The sequence below is a fragment of the Quercus suber genome, unplaced genomic scaffold (assembly GCF_002906115.3).
Source record: "Quercus suber isolate HL8 unplaced genomic scaffold, Cork oak 2.0 scaffold_22, whole genome shotgun sequence".
NCBI lineage: Eukaryota > Viridiplantae > Streptophyta > Magnoliopsida > Fagales > Fagaceae > Quercus > Quercus suber.
In genome coordinates, this window is record NW_027069487.1 from 1,295,073 (window position 1) to 1,319,374 (window position 24,302).

General features: G+C 35.3%; 1 protein-coding gene across 1 annotated transcript in view; it reads right to left on the reverse strand.

Moving 5' to 3' along the window:
* The window catches only part of LOC112020945 (nuclear pore complex protein GP210), a 34,285-nt gene that overhangs the window by 4,024 nt on the left and 5,959 nt on the right, over positions 1–24,302 (reverse strand). The window contains 31 exon segments of the mRNA XM_065764679.1: positions 1,978–2,323; positions 2,454–2,514; positions 3,224–3,315; positions 4,198–4,264; positions 4,619–4,656; positions 4,659–4,834; positions 4,927–5,010; positions 6,036–6,177; positions 6,316–6,423; positions 7,388–7,463; positions 8,721–8,792; positions 9,029–9,141; positions 9,237–9,339; positions 10,388–10,802; positions 15,809–15,942; positions 16,043–16,105; positions 16,177–16,332; positions 17,660–17,779; positions 17,993–18,112; positions 18,227–18,373; positions 18,616–18,684; positions 18,757–18,816; positions 19,861–20,052; positions 21,043–21,105; positions 21,302–21,412; positions 21,775–22,052; positions 22,155–22,278; positions 22,386–22,981; positions 23,066–23,177; positions 23,775–23,923; positions 24,011–24,149. Coding sequence (XP_065620751.1) covers positions 1,978–2,323; positions 2,454–2,514; positions 3,224–3,315; positions 4,198–4,264; positions 4,619–4,656; positions 4,659–4,834; positions 4,927–5,010; positions 6,036–6,177; positions 6,316–6,423; positions 7,388–7,463; positions 8,721–8,792; positions 9,029–9,141; positions 9,237–9,339; positions 10,388–10,802; positions 15,809–15,942; positions 16,043–16,105; positions 16,177–16,332; positions 17,660–17,779; positions 17,993–18,112; positions 18,227–18,373; positions 18,616–18,684; positions 18,757–18,816; positions 19,861–20,052; positions 21,043–21,105; positions 21,302–21,412; positions 21,775–22,052; positions 22,155–22,278; positions 22,386–22,981; positions 23,066–23,177; positions 23,775–23,923; positions 24,011–24,149 — 4,526 coding nt within the window.

Below are 24,302 nucleotides of genomic sequence, written 5' to 3' on the forward strand. Positions count from 1 at the left end.
TTTTATTTTTTAAAGCACATATTAATTTATTAGTTATATTTTAGTGACATCTCGAATTTAAATCTTTTATCCTTAACTATTGAAATATAAAAAATTATAGATATATCAAATTAGTTATTGTATAACTTATGCTAAAATGGAGCGTTTTGTGGTTTTATTAGATCTTGTCGTGTAAGCAATAATTATAATGAATAATGACAAAATTACAAAATAGCTTACTTGATGCATTTATATTTCATTTTTAGCACCAAAAATGAAGTTTTCAAATTTCAAAGACTAAAATATAATCTTACCCAAAATTTAGGAAACAAACATATATTTTTAGTATTTTTTTAGACAAATTACATCAATCTTCTTTGTGTAATGAATATATGCAACATTAATCTTTTAAGTTTCCTAGAAGTAAAAAATGATAATTATCTTAAATTTTGTGAAAAACACAACTGGTATAATGAAACTCTAATGGTTATTTTTGCCTATTAGTCTATTTTTGTGGATTAACATGTTCTTAGTTAAGCATTAACATTTCTAATTTGATGCAAGCTTATAGATGAAATCCCTATTTTGCCTTGAAGTTATCAAATTTATGTGATTTACTAAAAAAATTATGAATGCTCAATCATACTTTGGACAAAATAGGTATCTCACCCTACTAACCATACCCAATCTAATTCGAGTCTACAAGAGCAAGTTCTTTCATTTGTTCAATTATCAATGAGTCACGATTGGGAAAAAAAAAAAAAAACACAAATGAGTATTTGATAAGATGTTGGGTTTACTAAAATCCAGTTGAGTAATCCTAACTTAACCTAATTTAATATATGCATGTCTTAATTTTGTTGGATGTATGTATTCTCACCCCTCACACATGGAGGATTTGTTTAGATAAATATAATGTTATCTTATCTCTCTTTTTATTATTTTTTTTTTAAGGAAAAGAAATCACTAAAAATTTCTCTCCTAATAAGTTAAATCTCTATCATTTTAGAAAGCATCACATTGTTGTCAAATCTTGTGGGAAAACATTGAATCTCACCGCTTCCGCTAGCCTTAGTTTTAATTGATTGAGTTTGAGTTTGGATTACATTGAAAATGAAAAAATTTGAGTTTGGTGTTTTTTCTATGGGTCTCGCGCACTGTTTATGAGACTCGCAAGTACGAAAAAATGAAAATGTTAAATTAAAACTAAGTCCCACGGCACTATTCACATATTTTTATTTTACTACAGTGTTTTTAGCAATAAGCGGTATCCAAGCAGATCCTAAGCGAAAATTTTAGAATTTCCGTGCCATTGATATCCTCATTGACTGTCACTATGAGCACAGAGTTGAGGTTAGGTCCAATTGAGAATTTGTAACTCTCTCTTATGGAATTTTTTTTTTTTTTTTTTTTTTTTGTTATTTTTTTTAATTTTCAGATCTAACGTATAGAAATTTATTGGATTTTTTTTTTTTTTTTAATTTTCCATCTGTGGGTGGATCTGGTTTATAGATTTAGTTTGAGTTACTTGTTGAATGGATTTAGTTTTAGTTACTTGAATTATCGACACGTTTGGAAGAAAGGGTATAGTTAACTCGATACTCTTGACTACGATCGACCAGTCACTCAAAATAACGGTGCAGTTGATTTCGAATTTTCGAGTTGACATGTAGTCCACAAATGGTTCTTTATTGTGGAGTTCAAAGTTCAAAAAATGGTAGGGAAAGGGCAACAAGCAAAATCCACTTCATTGAAAAAATTATCACCAACTATTAAGTTTGAAAAGTAGATCAGCTTTGCACATGATCGAAGAATCAACGTTTGTTGCTTTTCTTTTTCATACTTGATTTCCTAACCATTTGTAATAATACAACAAAATTTTGATGGGCACTTTGCCGCGTTGTACATGAATTTACATGTGAGAGAGAGTGAGAGAGAGACCATTCTAATCTAGACCCTGACAAACCATACATCTACATTGTATTCTGTAGATTAAACCTCCTCCTTCCCTCTTGCCTGTAGTATGGAGTTTCATCTATTGTTCTTCTTACATAGTCAACAAAAGGCTGAGGTGTTCGAGGAGACTGTTCATTCAAAACAGCAGGGCTGCCACGATCAGGAGTCATGGGTGCTGGGACAGTGGGAGTAGCAGGAGCAGGAGCAGGAGCAGTGGATGTCTGAGATCTGCCAGGCCTGTCCAAGTAACAGATGAAGATGGCCGCTGTCAATACCAATAGCACAAAGCACCCAACCACACTTGCCCAAAGGGTTTTATTTATGATAGTTCCTGATGCCGCTGCTCTTTCTACAGGTTGGTAGGCAACATCTATTTCCACTCTCTGACCTGTAAAACAGGCAATAAAGATGTCAATTTGGTCCATATTTAAGAAATCCACTGTCTCCCTCAGAGACAAACTTTCTTGATCGCTAAAAAAAGCAAAGACGTATCATGATTCAGAACGAGGTAGACTCACCATTAGCTGGGAGCGTGATGATGATTCTGTCTTTGAAACTTTTTGTTCCTAGCACTTTGATCTGGAGACAGGGAGAATAGAGATGATCAGTCTAAAAATGAAATGATTTGTTGTATTTTATACAGATTTAGATATGACACCAGTACACTAATTATTATCCTGTAGTCCTGCAAACATAGAGGAGGAACATTAGGACTCTGGACAATGTGCTTCCTAATATTAGAGTTTGTGGTTGTCAGGTTGATGTACACATTGTTAGCCTATTTCCTAATAACTTCAGCTTTTGAGATGAAATAACTAACATTGTATTAAAGCCCGGTATGATTCATGAATCTTGTGTTCGATACGAAACCCCATTTCAGTTTCAGTTACATTGTTGCTTCAGTTCTAAATGTCCAAGGCCTGCATTTTTTTTTGTTCAATGTTGTTGGGTAGGCGAGCCCGTGAAGGGGGCCTAAAGAGTTAAAACTTAAAAGTGTTCTTGAGCTTGATATACACGTTGGCCTATTTCCTAACAGATTCAAGCTTTTAAGATTGATGATTACAAATATTTGCATTGATTTTAAATTTAACTTGATCCTTTTTATACTCTCCTAATTAAATTTCATTCTCTGAAAGAACTTCATAACAGAAGCCATGAAACCTTTTTATTTCTACAAGACATTTAAACAATTTCTGAAAAGTGTGACAGTGTAACTTGACTAGTAATAATTACTCATCAACAACACTTTCATTATAAGCAAATGCATTAAATGAAGCATAATGCTCACCTCATACTGTGCCCGCCCACCAATTCCAGATTCTTCTCTATAGATGGGGTTGATCATGATCTGATCCTGATTGTGCCAATGGATTTCGACATCTAAAATGAGACAACCAAATAAGTCATTGCAGTACTTATATCCAGTTACCAATTCTCTCCCTCTCTTTTGGTTTTTTTTTTTTTTTTTTTTTTTTTTTTTGGGTTGGGGTTGTGGGGATCATATTCTACAAGAACCCAAACCCATTGACACTCTACCAAAGCTTAGCAAAATTAATGTAAATATAAATTTATTATGTCTGTATACAGGGTCACTGAAAAATAGAGACATCTTATTTCATCCATTTATAGGCTCCTTGAACAAATAATATGAATGGTGCAAGTAGATATGTATGCTCCAAACATGCCATTAGGAATCCATGATACTTATAATGACAAGAATAGGTCTCAACAACTGAAGATGGCTACCAAGGGAACTCCCCCAAAACCTAAGTAGACAAGTACATTATATTTTTGAACAAACATTATGGATGATGCAAAAAGGGCATATTCAAAATCCCAGCTCATCTGTTTGTGATGAGTTTAAATGTTGAAAGTTCTGCTGACAATCTGAAAGTCGTAAATTTAAAAAACACCATGCATGCACTTCTTCTGGAAACTTATCATAAACATAAATTCTGGTTCATGCAGTAGTATTTCTAAAATAAGCATCCCCTTCCAATGATAATGAAGGAGCCAGCTAGCTTTGTGGTAAAATCTTCATGGGGGGTGGTAGAGAAATGGGGTGAACTTGCACTTCATGGCTCATAGGCCTTGGCTTAGGTAGTGAAAGTCTGTTGCAGGTCTTAAGGTTCAAACCTTACCACTGAAGGAGAGAGAAAGAGAGAACCCCCATCTCCATCAGGGTGTATAGGGCAATGGGTAGAGAAAAGGCTCATGCCTACACACGCACACTTACACAGGGAAAAATGTCTGGCACTGTACCTGTATTCCCCAAGATGGTTATGATTGTCTTGTTAGAGTCTGGTGTCAGATTCAACTGCTTTAAATTCTGAAACATTAAAAAATTTGCATCATCATACACTTCTAAAATTGAGTTGGTTTAATATTAAAATTGAAACAAATTATTTGCAATATCATATAATCAGATCAGTTCATCGGATCACAGGCATTAAACAGAGCACCTCAAATTTAATCCAAAAACAATTCAATGAACTATCTACAGAATAAATCTTAAGCCTCCTAGCCAATCCTATACTGAAGTCACATGTTCATGAACTTATTGAGGACAGGACCAACGGTCATCTGAACTGATGGGTGGTGATCAAGGTGCCTTGCTCAAGTTTTATGCTTCCCTTCCTGCCCCAACCAAAAAGAAAGGCAAGCTGTATGAATAAATGTTTACCTTGCCCATTTCTAATACCGAAAACCCTCCAATAAAAGACCAGATGCAGATCCCGAGGCATATTTAGCTCCTCTCATTGATGCACTCATGGAAACAGACATATCTGGTTTCATGTCCTTTGACGTGATTATAGAGCGTACCAAGTGCTCTGGTGAGTAAGGGAAAAAGAGGCAATATGAGCTGCCAGTGTTAAGATCCACCCATGGCTTTGCATACCTTCAAGCCCACAGACAGAAAAGAATATAAGCAGATGAGAAAACTTTCTGGTAAATTAGCATACAAAACATACAAAATTTTAAGAAACATACCCAACAAAAGGAGGGTCCACAATACAGTCATATGGGACTTCCTCACTGTCTCCAAGAGGTCCAAAGTTGTTGCCGTAAGCATTACTTTCATAATAAAGAGAAAAAAGAAAGGGATTAACCGAATGTCATCACTTATATGAATCTATCTACAAAAGTGTGCGTAAACAGAATACCAAGTCTTCACAACATATATAAAGTATACAACATATCGACGACAAAGATTAAGGGTGATGGAGCCAACCTTCAAGATAGAACAAAATTTTCATCCAAACCAATTTAAAGGAGTCTTCTCCAAAAAGATGACCATCCACATGTATTTTTTAATCGCATGATATATTAAGTCATTTAAATAGGTACACAATAAATTTCTTTTTTTTTTTTTTCTTGGGGGGGGGGGGGGGGTGTAATTCTAGCCATTACAGGTAAGCGTGTTAGATTAAATTCAGACTCTAAATTTTATTTAACTTACTTGCATGAGTTGTCAAGGCATCATAATTTGCTTTGCAAATGTTCAGAAGTCACAAAGGGTTTATAGAGGTGAGAAAAATGAAAAAAGAAAGAAAGGAAAACAGTCGCCATGTGTTCTAATGGCATGCCTGAACTCTTATAAATGGAAGAATTATTTTTCTCCACATGATTGAAACCTATAAATTAAATAATCTGTCTTCAAGTACTTCACAAGTCACTAAAGGGTGCTTATATCTTGTCTCTGTCGGCACAGGACTGACTTATTTATGAACCATGACTTGTGTGACACTTTCTCTGGCATGTCAGATACTTGTGGACATGACAATTGAGCACACCATTATCCCACATGCATTCTAAGATTTGTAAAATAACCTTCATTTAATTTTGTTTTTAAATGAGGAGAATTATTAAACATGTTACTATCAAGCATTAAAAACCTATGAAATTCTTATCATCCTGATGATTTTTATTATGTATAACTTTTTCTGCCAGCATACACAAAAATGTATGTTTCAATATTGTTAATTTACTAAAACACACATATAGCCATGACTCTGTGTCTCAAGTTTTGGACTTGCTGAATCCAACACCTATTCACAACAAATTACAAGGGTTTTGTCTGCAATTCATAGTTAACAAACCTGAACTTCACCAAGAAATTATATCCTTTTGTGGGAAAAGGAACATTTGTCAGCGTCTCTTTTGGAGCATCCACAGAAACAATATCCCCCGTGAGTACCGTAACCAGTGTTTGCAGTTTCAGACCAGAACCCTCGAAAATAACTGTTCACAGGTAACAAGTTCCACATTGAAAAGGGCTACCATCATATTCAGAGGAAATCATAGAAGCACATAAGGAAGATATCTAACATTAAATTTGTGCCAGCAGCTTCAACAAAGCAAAAGGTTTTATTCCAATACCTTGGGTTGAACCTTCCCCAACTGCTTCAGCTATTCCAGACGGCATGTCCACAGATACAACACTTTCGTTGGCAGTAAACCACTTGCCAGAAACTTGATCATTTAAACCTACCATAATAAATAAATTGAACAATGTAAAATCCCAAAAAAAGGTACGAAAGGAATGATAAATCCATGGATATTTGAATATTGATTCTGGAAGAGAAGAATATTTTTTTAGTGGTCAGGTACACAACCAATGGGTCTTGAAGCAATGACCTCACACTCTACCTAGAACTTTTGAGGGGAGGAGGTGCCAATTGAGCTAGAGCATATTGGTAGAAAAGAAAAGAATACTATGATTAATATATGAGAAACAGGATGGTACAAGAAGAAGTTAGAACATCCATTATCTGCCACCCTAGGACACAAGTAGGCAGTCCACATGTTGTGATGCAATGCATTTGGCAGATAAATATTTTTATGCAGGGAACCTATTTCTATATAAGCAAAATACATCCATCAAAGAAAACAGGAGATACATCTGCTTCAGATAACAATAGTTGAAGAAAGGAAGTAGAGAAAAGGGAGATGTCAAAGGAATTTTCACAGTTGAGAACTATTTATTTTATGAATTTCTTTATGGGAAATGAAAGAATTTCCTCTGTGTGTGCATGTGTGTGTATGTGGTACACAAGGTTTATGAAAGTTTCCATAGGCGCCTGAAACTCTCATCTTCCGAGTAGACTGAACAGTGTTAAAATTAGAATCCTATCAAGTCCAACATTCTATATAGGAATTAGGCTTCTTAAACACTTTTAAATAAACTTGAGTCACTTGACTATTAACAAATGAAGCTTAGAGTAGTTCAAATATTATCAGATACAATTATGAAGTGCTAGAAGATGAATGCTATCGCAGATTTCACGTTATGACATGGAGCAAATAGTTATAAATAGCAACAAGATGGAGACAGTACTGCACAAACTGAAATTGCATTTAATTAGTAATTTGAGACAGATTTGAAAGAAAACACATAACTATAAATAACTGTAAAGAAAATGTATTGGTAGTATGTTCACTGTAGACCCACCTTCTATGCTGAAGTTCAGATAACTTCCTTTGTGTAAGACTGGATTTTGAGGGTGTACATGAGCACCAACTGAAATCTAAAGAAAATTAAGGAATTAACTTGTCTTAAACTGTAGTACTAATTAAAAACATAAACATGAAACTCAGAAGGAAAATATGAAAGTAAAACGCATATAGAGATTACTTTTTCATATTATGATCAGAACCAATAGCATTTGGTTAACAAATAAGGCTTATTTCAGACATAAGTCTCAGGAAGTCTCCTATGGGGCTAATTAGGGAATTTCCATGACATATCTTATGATGATTGAACAAAACAATGTAGCAGGTGTGGGCTGCGTGGCTAGGGCTGCAAACAATCCAGCCCCATGCTGTTCATTGAGCTTTAACTCAAGTGACACTTCTCCCCTTTAAGAATAGGATTAAAGCGGAGCTCTTAAGTTCAAGACCCACTGGGTATGTGTATAACCTATCAATAAAAGTATAAAAATAGCTTTCAAGTTCCCACAAAAACTCATGTTGAGCTCATTTCAATACTCATGAGTGATAGGCAAAGCACAGATTTGGCTCTGCTCCGTCTTTTGGTAAATGAGCTCAACAATATCAATTAATGCCTGATTCCAGCTCAAGTTATGCTTGGTTCATTTAACAGTATTAAATTAGATATATGATTGAGTGGAGGGCAAGGACCAAAAATATGATTTTTAGGTTTTCTCAAGACCGGGCTTATAGAGGTCAAGTATAGACGTAGAGGATTATGAATAAAAACATAAACCAATAGCATGTAATTTGGAATTACATTGAATTTCCTCACTCCAGCATATTTGAGCCAATTAAGCTGAGCTGAAGTACACAGAGCCCTTAGGCTCTAGTTCTTTAACAAGCACACATCAAAACCACCGTAAATGGGTTTGTGAAAACAAGCCAAGTCCTAGCAGTACATGAACAACTGAGTTCATTTACCACCCTAGGTGTGGCCCATCTACTGGTAGTCTCAAATCACTATGCATGGGTTCATGCATCCAGCAATGAATAAATAAAAAACTGAGGTTTATGGTGAAAATGGCAAAAATAAGTAGCAAGAGAAATTTTGAAACTGTAGAGTCAGTTATTTCCATTTAAGATGTAAAACGAATTAGAATAATAAAGGAAAGCATGCCTTGAGTGTATTGGCATGACAAAATCAGAGCCTTTCTGCAGCATTTCTATGGAACTTAGCTTTCAAGCTATGTGCAAGAGAAGAAATGCATAATTTATGGCTGGAAGATAGCATCACTTCTTTACCATGCTTTCAAGCATTCTTAAGGGTTGTGAAAAAAGGGATTAGTTTGTACCAGAATATAGTCTGACTTCAATGGTGAACTAGTCATTGATACTCGTATGAGAGCTCTTCCATGTCGTAATGCCTTCAACAAAAATTAGCAACTTCACAAGTTACAGTTAGATGATATGGCCAGGAATAAATAGAATGAATACTGAAATAAGTGTTCTTCATTTGTTTATCCAGATGAGATAAAATGCATGATCAAATGCAATGTAAAGCAGAACAAACGGAAAAAGGGCCAAGTCATGATTCCTCTTCAGTAGTTTGCTCTTTGAAGCTGGGACAATTGAAACTCAAAAGTTTATGTAAACAACAAACCTTGAGATGAATATTTCCATCGTCATCATGTGTGTTGTTTATGAGGACAATATCAGGATAGTTAGTTTCAGCATGGAAGAGAACTGCATTGCGTGCTTCATAAAAAGGATTTCCTGGTCAATAGCAAAATAACAGGTAGACTGATGAGGACTTAAATCCAGAAGCTATGATTCCCCATAAACATTAAAAAAAGCAGAAACTTTACTACCTAGAGTATCAGAATAGCTTATTGGCAGTTTTAGATCAGCACCAACAGCAAGATTGATTACATGAAAAGGGAACTCCTTATTTGTTATCCTTATTTGAGCCACCTGGTCAAAATGCACAGACATCAGCATAGTGAATTCTAAAACTTGTACACAAAGTGTTAAAGAATGTAGACAAATGTCAATAGACTAAGATGAGGCAAAGGCACAAGAAGGAACCCAAGACATTGTACATATTTTCCAAATGCTATGCAGTAACTACATTTTGACAAATATTATGAACTATACCTGCATGTAACCCATTATAATTTGCTAACTCATATCAATTGCTTTTCTTATTGAGTCATAAGAAAAAGAAGTGATTTATTAATGCAAATGTATGAAACTGGGCAGGGGGCATCTGCTTGTGTGAAATTAATTGGAATTCCCATCTTTGACATATTGAATCATACACATTTCAATTTGCACCAAACTATCGAGGAATTTGAGACACTAACAATGTCTCGTTCTCATGAGGTTAGACAAATCAAATGCTAAGCTATGAACATGCAACCCACGCTCATAGAATTACAGAACCTTTTATTTTTCCCTTTTTTGCAGGGCGAGGGCACCCAAAAGACAACAATATATCTAGAGAACCATATTAGAAATAAGAGCATTCACAACAGCTTATGTAAAATAGCATAAAGCCCAAAAATCACCAACATCAGATTATGAACCAGTTATGCAAAATAGGATTTTGCTACAGAGCTTGTGCAAATATACAAGTTACTGTAGCTTATGCAAAACAATTTTTTATTATTTCTTTGCATTTCCCGAGGGAAAAGGAAGAGAGTGGATGGTGATTGTTGCATGTGAAGAGAGAGAAACAATTAAAAAAATCAAGAAAATTTGTTATTTTAAAGAAGTAAAGTATAAAATAGATAAACAGATGAGCATGTTTTGAAGAATGGCTAGTTAAAATAGAAAAAGTAGGTTCTTATTCTAAAATAGATAGTAATTTTTGCATAAGTTGATGTGAATGCTCTAATAAAGCTTACCTACATCACTCTGCAAGGCATCAACAATATATTTAAAGAATTAAAATAGAAATAATAAAGCTTGCCTACATCTACACCAATTATCAGCCCTACGTAAGATCAAATATCCATACCTCAGCGACCCGGACACAAGAGGCAATCTCAATTCTTCCTGTTGTACGATCTTTTGCTTGAATGCATGCAAGATTGTTGCTGTCTGTTGTCTTTATCCTATCCCTGTGAATGGAAATAGAATCTTTCTGCACAGCTTCATTCTTCTCACCACAACATCTTAATAATGAATATACAATAGTTCCTTTCCGACTTTGACCATCCCACTGGCCATATGATTCTGAAGATGAAGGCAATAGACTTGTTGTAGTATAATGGGGAGGAAGAACCCAGGTTATGGGAACTCCAAGAGCAAGAGGGAGATCTGCCACCACCAATAATGATACTGATGCACTGTAAAACCTTGACCCTGAGTTAGAACCAGGAGTTATAAAATCACATGAGAATGTGACGTTGACATTTGCCCTGCCTGCAGATCTGGAATGGAGTGACAATGGCATATAAGAAAAATAAGCCAACAAAGATTTGTCAATTAGAATAGATAGAAAGCAGATGTAGCTCATACCACAAAAGGATAAGACAAAGGTTTTTTCTTTTGATAATATACAGGTAAAAAGTACAAACAATTCATCAGCACATTTTATTTTTAAATACCTCAAAACCATGATTCATAAGAAATGTTTACAGGTTAAGTGCTGACTGAAAAATAAGAATTACATGCTAGTACCTAAATTTAGTCATAAACAAAATAGGCCGAGGAACTTTCAAAGCTTCTGATGAAACAGCATATATCCATAATCTATCAGCCCTCTGTTTTTTCCTCAAGCACAATATATCCATAATCTATCAGCCCTCCATTTTTTGCTCAAGCACATTAAGGCCCCAAAATTTCCTAGATCTTGCAATTCTTTTCATGAAGTCCCAGCCTAAGAAGCACAGACATGGACACAGTTCGACACTACGTGAAACACGGTGAAATATCAATTCTTGAAAATCTAGGTCATGACACATCAAGGACATGAAAATTAATTAATTAATATAAATATTTTTAGGCATATTTTATGTAATTATCTTAGATTTTAAAATTAAGTAATAGCCATCAATAAGTTTACAAACATAACTAAATTAATTTTTTTGATAAGTAAAACATATCTAAATTAATTTTAAAACAATAATAGATAGGAAGTCCTTCTATTTCTTCAGTTTATGATCTAATGGATGCTTGTAATTTGTGTTTTTGATTGTTTTGGTCCCCACTTGTATACTTCTGTATACATGGGTGACTCCTTTTTATGATTTGAATAAAATTTACATTACTTATAAATAAATTTAAAAAAAGATAGCAAAGATGTAAACTGATAATTATAAAGTGATGTTTAGAGTACAAACCAAGGGCAAAAACAAACTACAAATAAACATCAAAACTTAAACATAAAAATTCCAATACCAATATTATTCACAATTTGATATAAATAGAAAAACATAAGGAAATAAAAAGAAAAAAAAAATTTGACCATTCAACGCTAATATTGACATATTCAGTAAATAAAACCATAAGCACAATAACATATCAAAGAAAAATAAATAAATAAAAAGGGGAAATTACATAAAATGGTACACAGTTTAAAACCTATTCAATCAGGTCCCAGGTTTTTAATTTTGTCAATTAAAGTCCCAAACTAATGAAACAATTTCAACCGGGATCACCTGTCCAACTCATTATTAATTTTTATTTTATTCTAGGCATTAATGGAGCAGAATAAATGGGGAAACCATTATTAAACTTTGTATTTCACCTAGCTAACTACTAACTAGTTTCACTTTTCTGGCAATCAGTTTCTCACTCTACACAAAGCTTTCTCTCTCTACCTTTCTGTCCATAGCTGCCAACTTGATTTATGAACAAGCTCTAGGAGAAATAAAGAGTTTAATTAATAATTTCCCAACTTTATCTGCTCTGTTACTGCCTATAATAATGAAATGAATAACGGAGGTAAACAGAGGCTGCAAATTAAAACAATTACATAAATTTGGGACTTTAATTAACAAAATTAGAAAACTGGGACTTAATTTGAAATATTTTATAAATTGTAGGCTTGAAATATTATATAAATTGTAGGCCTTTATGTATTTTCCCCAATAACAATTAAAACATAGGCCTTAAAACATAGGCTTCGACACCAACTTAGCAAAATGGGGAAAAAAAGAAGTAAAATGCTCAAAGAATTTTCAAGAACCACTGAGCAGAAGCAAGAAAAAGAAAAAATATATATATGAAAAGAGAAAAATAAGAGCTCAGCAACATAAGGCCCCATTGTAGCTTGCAGAGAGAGCATGCCGATAAGGGTCTGTGGAGTTGCGAATAAGTGCCAGAGTCACCGATTGATGGAGAGAGAGAGAGAGATCAGCAACGAAGAACTGTGGTGGTAAATGGTAATACTAATACTATAAATCTAATCTGATTCTTTCACTGTGAAATGGAACCTGTGGTAGTAACTAGTAATACTAATATTATAAATCTAATCTGATTCTTTCAACTATGAAATGGAACCGTACAGCAAAGAAGAGGTACTAATCAAAGGGTGTGAGGTCAGAGGCATTTGCCACACGTTGGCCCGTGCATTTGCTGCCAATAACTGCCTAGTTGTGGCAACAAGCAGGTCCAAGGGCTCAATGGCAGACTTCGAGCATGATCCCAGATTTGACAGCCATGATTCTTACCGCCGATATAGACATTGCAGTGAGTTTTGGGCTTTTTTTTTTTTTTTTTCTTTTCTTTTTTTCTATGTTTGTATGTGGATGTTGAGCCAGGCCAACCACTATTAGTCAATTTTAACGGCAAACTAAAAAAAGTATCAATTTGACACGTGTGGAGTTAAGGGAGTAAATTGACAAAAATAGAAGGTTAGGGGGTGTAATGGCCACTACACCAAAGTTCAGGAGATGTCATGGCATCTTGGATCATTACATTAACATAAATCTAATATCTTCAACACTCCCCCTCAAGCTAGAGCATACAGCATATAGGTCCAGCTTGGAACATTAAAATTTACACCCTAAACAACTCCTACATAGTGCCTTGGTAAATGATGAACAAGAGAGGGTGCAAATTCACCTGGGCAGGCTGAAATAGAAGTTGAACCAACCTAAATGATTTGAAACCAAACAGAAACTTTACTCGGCTTAGGTTATCCTTATCCTGGATAAGGGACAAATAAATACCTATACCCAAACAATCAAACATCTACCAAAAATAACTTTTTATCATATTTAGGATTAAGTTATCTTTATCCTGGATAGGGAATAGCCCACATCATGAACCAAACAGGGGTATTCCCTGTCAACTCCGACCAACAACCAACACCAATGGCTTCAGAACTCAATGATTACAACAGCACTGGCAACCAACAACTCCGGCAGCAACGAGCAAGAAACTACCAAGAAAAGCACACCTTGGAACCACTGAAAACTCCCGAGAGATCAAGGAAAAGCCACCATGAGCTCTAGCAAGCAACCTCCATGACCAAAAGACCAACATGGCAGGCTGAAACTTACTGAGGAGTACCAGATCTGCTGAGACTCACCAGAATACGATGAAAACAACAACCCAACAACAAAAAGCCACTGAGAAACACCAAGAACAACAACCAAGATCAGTGGAGGATGGTCAGAAACCACCATTCATCTTCCGTTGATAACAACAAAAACAGATGCCAACCACCAAGAACAACCAACAACCACCAACAACTATCAACAGCAACCACCAACAACACAAACTTTGATCTGAAGGTTGCACAAGCAACCAACCACCAACAACCGAGAACAATAGTAACAACGAGATAAAGATGGCTTTGATAAGAGAAGCTGAAGCAGAAAAGAGAGAAGAATACAAGTAACGTGGTTCAGCTTCAGCCAACATCGTACATCCATGAGATAAAGCCCTAGTGGCTACATCTTTATTGTATTCTTAGCTGTTGATTACAATGAACCCTAGCAGTGTATAATTTTTTTTTTTTTTTTTTTTTTTTCTATGTTTGTATGTGGATGTTGAGCCAGGCCAACCATTATTAGTCAATTTTAACGGCAAACTAAAAAAAGTATCAATTTGACACGTGTGGAGTTAAGGGAGTAAATTGACAAAAATAGAAGGTTAGGGGGTGTAATGGCCACTACACCAAAGTTCAGGAGATGTCATGGCATCTTGGATCATTACATTAACATAAATCTAATATCTTCAACACTCCCCCTCAAGCTAGAGCATATAGCATATAGGTCCAGCTTGGAACATTAACATTTACACCCTAAACAACTCCTACATAGTGCCTTGGTAAATGATGAACAAGAGAGGGTGCAAATTCACCTGGGCAGGCTGAAATAGAAGTTGAACCAACCTAAATGATTTGAAACCAAACAGAAACTTTACTCGGCTTAGGTTATCCTTATCCTGGATAAGGGACAAATAAATACCTATACCCAAACAATCAAACATCTACCAAAAATAACTTTTTATCATATTTAGGATTAAGTTATCTTTATCCTGGATAGCGAATAGCCCACATCATGAACCAAACAGGGGTATTCCCTGTCAACTCCGACCAACAACCAACACCAATGGCTTCAGAACTCAATGATTACAACAGCACTGGCAACCAACAACTCCGGCAGCAACGAGCAAGAAACTACCAAGAAAAGCACACCTTGGAACCACTGAAAACTCCCGAGAGATCAAGGAAAAGCCACCACGAGCTCTAGCAAGCAACCTCCATGACCAAAAGACCAACATGGCAGGCTGAAACTTACTGAGGAGTACCAGATCTGCTGAGACTCACCAGAATACGATGAAAACAACAACCCAACAACAAAAAGCCACTGAGAAACACCAAGAACAACAACCAAGATCAGTGGAGGATGGTCAGAAACCACCATTCATCTTCCGTTGATAATAACAAAAACAGATGCCAACCACCAAGAACAACCAACAACCACCAACAACTATCAACAGCAACCACCAACAACACAAACTTTGATCTGAAGGTTGCACAAGCAACCAACCACCAACAACCGAGAACAATAGTAACAACGAGATAAAGATGGCTTTGATAAGAGAAGCTGAAGCAGAAAAGAGAGAAGAATACAAGTAACGTGGTTCAGCTTCAGCCAACATCGTACATCCATGAGATAAAGCCCTAGTGGCTACATCTTTATTGTATTCTTAGCTGTTGATTACAATGAACCCTAGCAGTGTATATATAAGAGCTAGGGTTAGCCCTACAATATCCTCAACAATCTTCATCTGATTTCAAATAGTCACAATTGTATGAGAAATACTTAATCCAAAAGAAGAAGACTGCACTAGAATCTACGCAGAAGCAATCAATCATAGGATGAAATGTTTGACTGCTCAATGCAATTAATTTCAGTATTAAACCCGATGCATCCCATTGAGAGAACACAAAACCAATGTAGCAGTAACTTTAGCGTACCTTCCATACAAAACCTTGATAAAACCAAGTTCTTTCTCTTCCAAATAACTAGTGAATTGAACTTCTTTTGAAGTAGCCACCAGGGATTTATACATTTCCCCATGTGAACGCTCTGACACAAGGAAACCCAACACCTAAACAAGGGGAAAAAGAAAAGGTCAAGCACATAATATCCCTGGTAAAAACATGTGATGAGCAGAAATCCCAAGTAGTTCGACACCAAACTTATCCAACCTTTTCATCTTCTACAGTCCACTGATAATTTTTGCAGAGCTCATAAAAAGAAAACAAATGTCCCTGATATTACAAAGAAGTCAATCAGTACTTTAATAAGAGAAAGGTAATAATTGTTGGCTTTCAATTCCTACCTCAGGAAACACAGGATATATTGGCATCTCATGCCCAATGCCAAGTTGATCACTTTGTACATTCAAAGTCATCACAGATGGAACTCCTATTTTGACACTGCCATATGCTTGACAAATTACAGTATCTCCTTTGCCAAAAACCGAGGCAAGAACAGTCTGATCATAATAAAAAATGTCAGTATATTCCTAGTAGAAATGTAAATAAGACATACTCAACGAAAAAGAAAAAAAGAAAAAAGGAAAAAAAGTTGTAGGGGCAACGTCTACTGGTCTTGATTAGGTAAATCCAATGGTTCAAGAGGACAGAATTGCCCTGCCTGAAATCATCATTTGTAATGGCAAGCCTATTTACTTCTAATATAATTTTATAGTGAGAAAATGCAAAAATACCCCCTGAACTCTTGGTCAAAAACAAACTGGTCTCCTATACTCCTAATTTGAAATTTTAACTCCTGAACTATGATAAATGCCCAAACCATTCTTACTGTTGCCATTCTATTTATTGAATGGATGGACAATGCTACACGCATTTCAATAAAAACTATTTTTAAATTAGAATTTAATAAAAAATTTCCCTTTAAAACATTCTTTTTTTTTTTTTCTCTTCCTTCACCAATCACACCATGGACTGTCACAATCACCACCAAACCACAAACACCCAACCACCACCAACCACACAACCCCAACAAAATTTTCAGCCACTCCCCCAAATAAAACACTCTTTTTTTTTTATATAAGTAATAATGTTCATTGAAAATAAAAATGACTAGGAAACATACACTCAATTCTCAAACAGTCACATAATAACATGGTTTTCATCACAATCCCCAACCAGAATAGCCTACTCATAATGCTAGACCCAAACAGCACCACCCCCACTTCCTCAAGCTCTCCATGTACCACAACACCTAATGTAAGGCCTCTACTTCTTAACCTTTACCTTTACCTTTGATTAAAGGTCATACCCACTACACAAAACTCCCACTTTTGCAAGGTCTAATAGAGATGATTTGGAGAATTTTATTAAATCTTAATTACAAATTTTTTTTTTTTTAATTAAAATGCTATCATGCGAAATGCATGAAATATTTTTTGTCAATTAGATTAAAAAAAGGGTACCAAAAGGAGTGATTTTAGCATTTACCAAGGGTTCAAGGTATCATAATTTCAAATTAGAAATAGTGGGGGTCAAATTTGATTTTACCCAAAGTTCAAGGGATATTTTTGCATTTTCCCCTTTTAGAGAAGTGTTCTTGCCACAGAATAACCAAAAACAGGTAACCATTAACAAGAAGCCAGATGCACACTCTGACTAGGCAGCTGACTGCAAGTTATAGGATCTATTATATCCAACATCAAATATCATGTCCCATACCTCATAAAAGAAAAGAACAACAAAAACTAGTAATACATAATCAATGCATAAAAAAGCTATAGATAATAGTTAACAGCAAAGCAGCATTAGCCAGTTATCATATCTTACAGTATTGCCAGGTGAATTTGCAGACAATCTTCCTGAAGATTTCTGAATTGTTGCAATCCCCTCATCCATACTAGCATACTCAACATACACTCCGATAGTTGGGCCTCCTTCAACAGTAAGCTAAGCATACAAAACCACAAGGCACATTTTGTGTCTTTTGGGGGAGGGGGGGGGGGGGGTGGACTTCCAGAGTCATTGAATAAGGCAGAATGAAATATAACATCCATAGTAGCAACAAAATGAATTTCTCTTTATCTTAGCACTATCAACTAAAGCTAATGTTTATGATGAGAACAAGGAATAGACAAGCAAATATTTATATGCAGAACATACCACATATGATGCACCTGGTGCCAGGAAAATATTAGGAGGGTGAATTCTTGGTGGTGCATAAACTTCGACCTTTATTGGCTGACTCAAAATTTCATGTCCAGATTGCTGTGAAGCACTGACCTGATATCAAGTTTTATCTTTAAACTTGCGTCACCCCAAATTCCCAACAGAGAATCTAACAATGGATGCTAATTGGAGACATAAAATATTTGTGTTAATCAACAGTGAACTTACATAAAGAGTTGTGATTCCCAGACGTGTCCCCATAATTTTAAAGTTCGGCCCTTTCATGTGTCCACCATGAGGACTCGAGGTATCATCAATGCCTACGAGTTCAACTATGTGATCCTCAATATGGACATGAATATTCATGTAAGCATACTGCATCACAAGTTCCCAGTCACTGAAGTAATTATTTAAAAACAAACAAAACCTTTTTAAAGCATGAAAAGAATAGTGGTCAAGAATATCTATTTAAACAACAGGCTCTATTTTCCACATGCAAACTACTGCAACTTCCTAGTAGATGTGTCACAGTAAAATCAGTTTAAATCATGCTGAGTACAAAATAAATTGGAATGCATGTCTTCCCAGAGAGAGATAAAAATGACATCAATTCAAACCTGAGAAGAGTCAAAAGTACTTCCATCATTAATCCCAGCCATTAGGTTAATAGTTTGTGAGCTTCCTTCCTAAAAATAGCAAGAAATATTAGAATAAAGGCCAGCTTATAAAAAAATATATATCACCAAGGGAATACAAACCATAAGGCATAGCTCCTCTTGTGATGTAATCCTAATCCAGTCTATATCTGCAACTTGGACCTGTAAAATATTATAATCTATGAGAAACTTCACACAGGTGGATCTGAAGATAAAGGCATCACAACAAGTATAAGAATGAAGAAAAGAAAGCAGCCCACAGCTTTATGAATTAGACAACACTAAATATTTTGATTATTTGCTCAAGATTATATTGTCACAGAAACAACCCAAGGTCTAGATTATATTTGTACCCAAAAGTGAGAGACATTGCAAACTAAATTCCCACTTTCCATAGCAATGCATAATTTCTATTTAACTTTACAAGTTATAATCCATTATGCATCACATCAAAACGTAATTTTTCATATTTAAGAAGAAAAAGATAACTTTTATATGAAACTGACAAGGGATTCATTTGGATCTGATAATAAACATCTGAATTTACATTTATGTGGGACACTCATTACATCTACTTCAAAGAAGAGTACACCATTAGGTGGCAAGGCCATGCATTATCAGATTAACTTTGTAACTAATAAGCATCATTAAGAGAGGGCGCTGCCCAAGCATAGAGGAAGTACACAACATCCAGAATATTGTCATTTACACCCAAACTTGAATGAAAAACCACAAAAAAGTAGAAGAAAAACATTACATCAGGCCTAACAATTGCATGATGACTGATCGCCCAAACAGCTTAAATAAAAATATGATTGTATAAGAGTTTCACATAGACAGATGGATTACTAGGATTGCTTGTTCAGCAAGAATAAGATCCAAAATTGTTTTCAACAAAAATATTTCCATTTGAGGCTAATTTCTCTTAATTGATAAATTTATATGGACCTTGAGGATTTATTCATGCCTCTTTAAATTAGCTTGGGGAAATATATATTTCCACCAGAATCTATTGTCGAACACTCTCCAAAAAGATTTCTTCATAAAACAAACGGTTTCAAAGGGAAAAGGAGTGGGTATAAAATTTTGCAAACTTGTTACAATAAGAAAATCTTTCATCAACACTAGAAACAGGATTGAAGTTGGTAAAGGTGAAAGACACAATCAAACAAATTACGCAGAAAGAACAGATGGGAAGAAAAATACCACAGCAGAAGCTGTAATTGGAGGAGCAAGTCCAATATCATGAACTGTCACAAATGCAGTACCCAACCCTTTAGGAGACAACATCAATTGTGAGCATTGTAAACCCTGTGGGGTTGGAACAACTTCTACCACTCGAGAATCATTCACAACTGCTTCCAAGAAACAGCTTCCACCAATAATTGACAGATTTACCTAAAATAAGGAAATCATTGCATTGTATAAAAGTTAAAGCAGTATAAGGATTATATTTTCTGACACCAACATGTATCATCAAATACATAGCAGCACTAGAGAGGTAAATCTGATGGGCAATTTAGGTTGAAAACCAAGTGTCAAATGAGTTGTCCTACACATGAGCATCCACAAGTATTGTGAAACATATCAGCAATTTTGGTATGTGCCATTTGATAAATATACCAGATAAACATTCATAAACACCTGACCAAGTAATTGGCATCCAGCTCAAAGCATCTCAAGAATTCTGAAAATAATATATTTTTAAACTATAAACAAACAGGATGCTTAAGTTAAATGAAGATCTATAACAATGGCACTGTACAATGACCATCATCTTCAATGGATAAGTAAAAACAGTTTCACATCAGAGTTATACTGGCCTGAAGCCTTCCATCTTTCATCTCACACATCCATGGTGATTAATTGGCCCAATGCCTTCTTCTACCTCAGAAAGCTAAATATCACCCTTTTTTATTTAATAAGTACCATAACAAAAATGATTAGACCACAAAACATTTTCCTGAGAGGGTAGTACTCATCAAAGCATTTTCTATTCCTCAAATGGATATTTACTTTAATCTCTCTTTGAAAAATCAGAAGCCTCTTGATAATACTGATTTACATCAATTGAAATAGCATTACTAACTCCATTTACTTAATCTATGAAACCTACATTTTGGTAATGCCACCAAACCCTAATTTACCAAATATTGTGGCAGTTAATGGGTGTGAAGGTGCTCTTTTTAGTAAAAGGACACCAATGAAATGAAGACCAATAATATGTAACCACCACTTTTGGTAAGTTCAACATAAAAATTTGCTTGGTTAAAAAAAAAAAATTTGTTAGGCCTTGAACCTGGACCAAATTCAAACAGGCAGCTGACAATGCATTTTTTATTTGAAATCAAACCGAAAAAGTCATTAAGTACTGGGATTAGAGTCTACCTTGGCATCAGGATTGAAAAATAGCAAGTTGAACTCTGGGTAAACACTAATAGTAGAAACAAGCTGCATATTTGAACAAATCTGAAGGTAAGAATCAAACTTTGGAAGATACATTAGCAATATAAACCTAAATGGTTTATAGGTTTATATAAACCAGGCACAACAAACTTCATCACAAATCTTATGAAATTAATGGGGGAGGAAGAACAAGAAAAAATTACATAAGCATCTCTTCAGGGAAAAAATTACAAACTTAGACCTGTAATTTTATTGCATCTGTAAGAACAGTCTCTGAACTTTCTAGCAGTTGAGCAGAATGATGATCAATGACGGTATCGCTGAAACCAATGACACTAGCACGAACAATGCACTGAAAAGCAGGGTACTTAACATCTCAGAACAGAATTATTACAATTTACTCACATCATGACAAGGAAAAGAGGTACATTATGAGGCTATAATTTTTAGAGCATAGAATATGACAACGTGTCATAATTTTAAGATCAGTAGAAAATATGGAGGATTGTGTGCTAGTGACAAGGTCAACTGAAAAAATAAAAATAAAGCAAGTGCTTTATCCTTAGAACCTAAAAAACCAGATATATGGCTGCAACCTTTTCCTAATTATCCACTAGAGTTCAATCTCAAACCTAAATTCTTTACAAACAACTAAGGGGCATAAGTAGATGACAAAACAATATGACAGATGAAGGTATCAAAGTTTTCCAGTACCAGTCCTGATTCATTTTGCAAGACCAAAAACCTCTCCCAACTGCATTTCGACCTAACTGAATCAAAAGCATCATCCCAGTAGGCTAGCCCATCACAACTGCTTAGTTCCCACCTCAAACAAAGAGAAGATGAATTTGCAAAAGGTTCTCCAGTGTTACTTATGCCAACTGCAGCTATTCGAACAGTGTGTCCATTTGCCACAGTCACAGGGGTGACTCGAATTCGTCCTGAGCTGCGGTCAGCTTGAATTGCAGTTTGTATAACATTGCGCTCATTGACTGAACAGCAGCATAAATTGCTCAAAAGCATGAAAAGTTAAATTTATAAAAACTAGTAAATTGTGACTGAATGCAACTTTGATATAAGGAAATAATGCGTACCAGGTTCATCAGCTATTAGTGCAATTGAGGAAGGATAGCCACATGAAAGTGATGACAAAATTTCTACTATTGCAGGCAGAGGATGGTCATCCCCAACCAAATTACCACGTTTGAAAACAAGTTTCTGAATCATTTTAAACCATCGGAAAAAAAAATATATCATGACTTCAAGATTTCAAAGAAAAAAAGAACCGCATTCAATATAAAGCAAGAAAGAATGCAGAAACTTACAAAGTTTCCTAGCTTTTGACATAAAACTCTGTACACACTCCTATTGTTGCCAGATAGCTGATTCACAAGAACTCCATTCTGAACAGGACTATGCCCTTCATCCAAAGTTTCCACAGTTTCAATGAAGTCAACACCTTTATCCCACTTTTCAGGTCCACCAAGAAGCATGATATCTAAATGTGTTCCAGGAACAAGATAAAATTTATCCAAATTTTCCAATAGATTTTGAGCTTCATCTTGAGCTAAATCAAACCAATAACCACCAAACTGGCTCCCATCCCCTAACTGACAAATGATAAGTGGTGGGTATGCTGCAATACGTGTAGATGCTTTTAAGACAATAGGTCCTTGTAATGAGTTATCAACATGGTGATAATCTTTTGATAGAGTGGCATGCAACATAGCTCGACCAGGACCAGAAGCATATATACGGGCCCAAGAGCATGGAGGACCATTTAATGATGCATGGAGCTCAAATTTTTCTACCATGTCCAAGACAGGCTTCTCCCCTGTTGCATTGACAATATTGAAAGACTTGCTTCCAGCTTTCCACTTAATGAAGGAGCAAAAAGCATCACACCTATAAAAATAGGCACCTGCAGTTGACAAATCACCTTTAACAAAGACTTAACCAGCAACAACAAAAGGCAAGTTCATATGGTTTGAGGATATGGCATCACCATTTGATGCTTTCATTGTTACAGCAGCTTGAAGATGTGATCCCACAACAGTCTCTACGGGGAAGCTATGAAGCATAGCCATAGATGAGGGGATGGAAACTTCAATCGCCACCTATTAGTAATTATTTAACATTATAAATACAAGTGTTAACAAAAGGGTAAAGGGAATCAAAGAGATAAGTGATGCAGAGATTGCATCATTGCAAACATCTAGAAAAACCAAAAAATAAATCTAAAGGAACACCAGTGATTAAAGTTTGTCCCTTTACTCATCCCAAAAATTAAATACATCAATAAAAAAGCAGAACAGATCTTAGTAACATAGTGCAATCTCAAATTTTCCGAAAGATAAAAGTAAACAACAATTAATTAAATCATTTCATGTTTCAATTTTTAGAAATTTCCTTCAAATTGGATCACTTCAGATAGAAGATTTATTATTAAACATATGTGATAAGTGTGTGTGTGTGTGTGTGTGTGTGTGTTTGTCTATATGTGTGTGTGTGTGTGTGTGTGTGCAATAAGTATACAATCAATATTCATTATGTATTCAACATTCTAATATTCAACTTCTGTTATAAACTCCGTGGTGAAGTATTTCTTGGATGTATATGGATGTTAAAGGATCTCTGAATTCTAAAAGCAAAATTTGTATACTTATAAATCATCAAAAACAAGGTATAACACTGTAACACTGCAAACACATTACCTCATCATAATTCAATGCATCAAAAACAGATATCACTTTAACAGTAGCTTTACCAGGCTTCTTGGCCTGGACAATCCCTAAAGCAGATACCGATACAGTAGCTGTGTCTGAAGAAAACCATTTGTAGTCACTAGAAGCCTTTGCACAGCCTACAAAAATTTAATAGCAATCAGAAGCACATCAACAACATTAGCAGCAAGTTAAACACTACATACAAAACTCAGCAGGGTATCAACCTCCTGTGGCCTTTAGCTCCACCTCCTGATAAATAGTTGGGGCCCAGGGAAGGAGAATGCTTTGTGTGATACCGCTTCTTTTGTCTAAAATAAATTTCACTTGATTGCAAACCTTGACTTCTTGCACAACTTTGAGAACCTAAAAGGGAATATAACCAACAAAGGCACATAAAAGAAAGGAACTATATATTCCAAAGACAATAGAGGCAAGATAATTTAGGGGTGGGGGGAGTGAAGGGGGAGACAGAATAAGAAAGAAGTTCATAATACAAGCACAAAATTCCAAACTAAT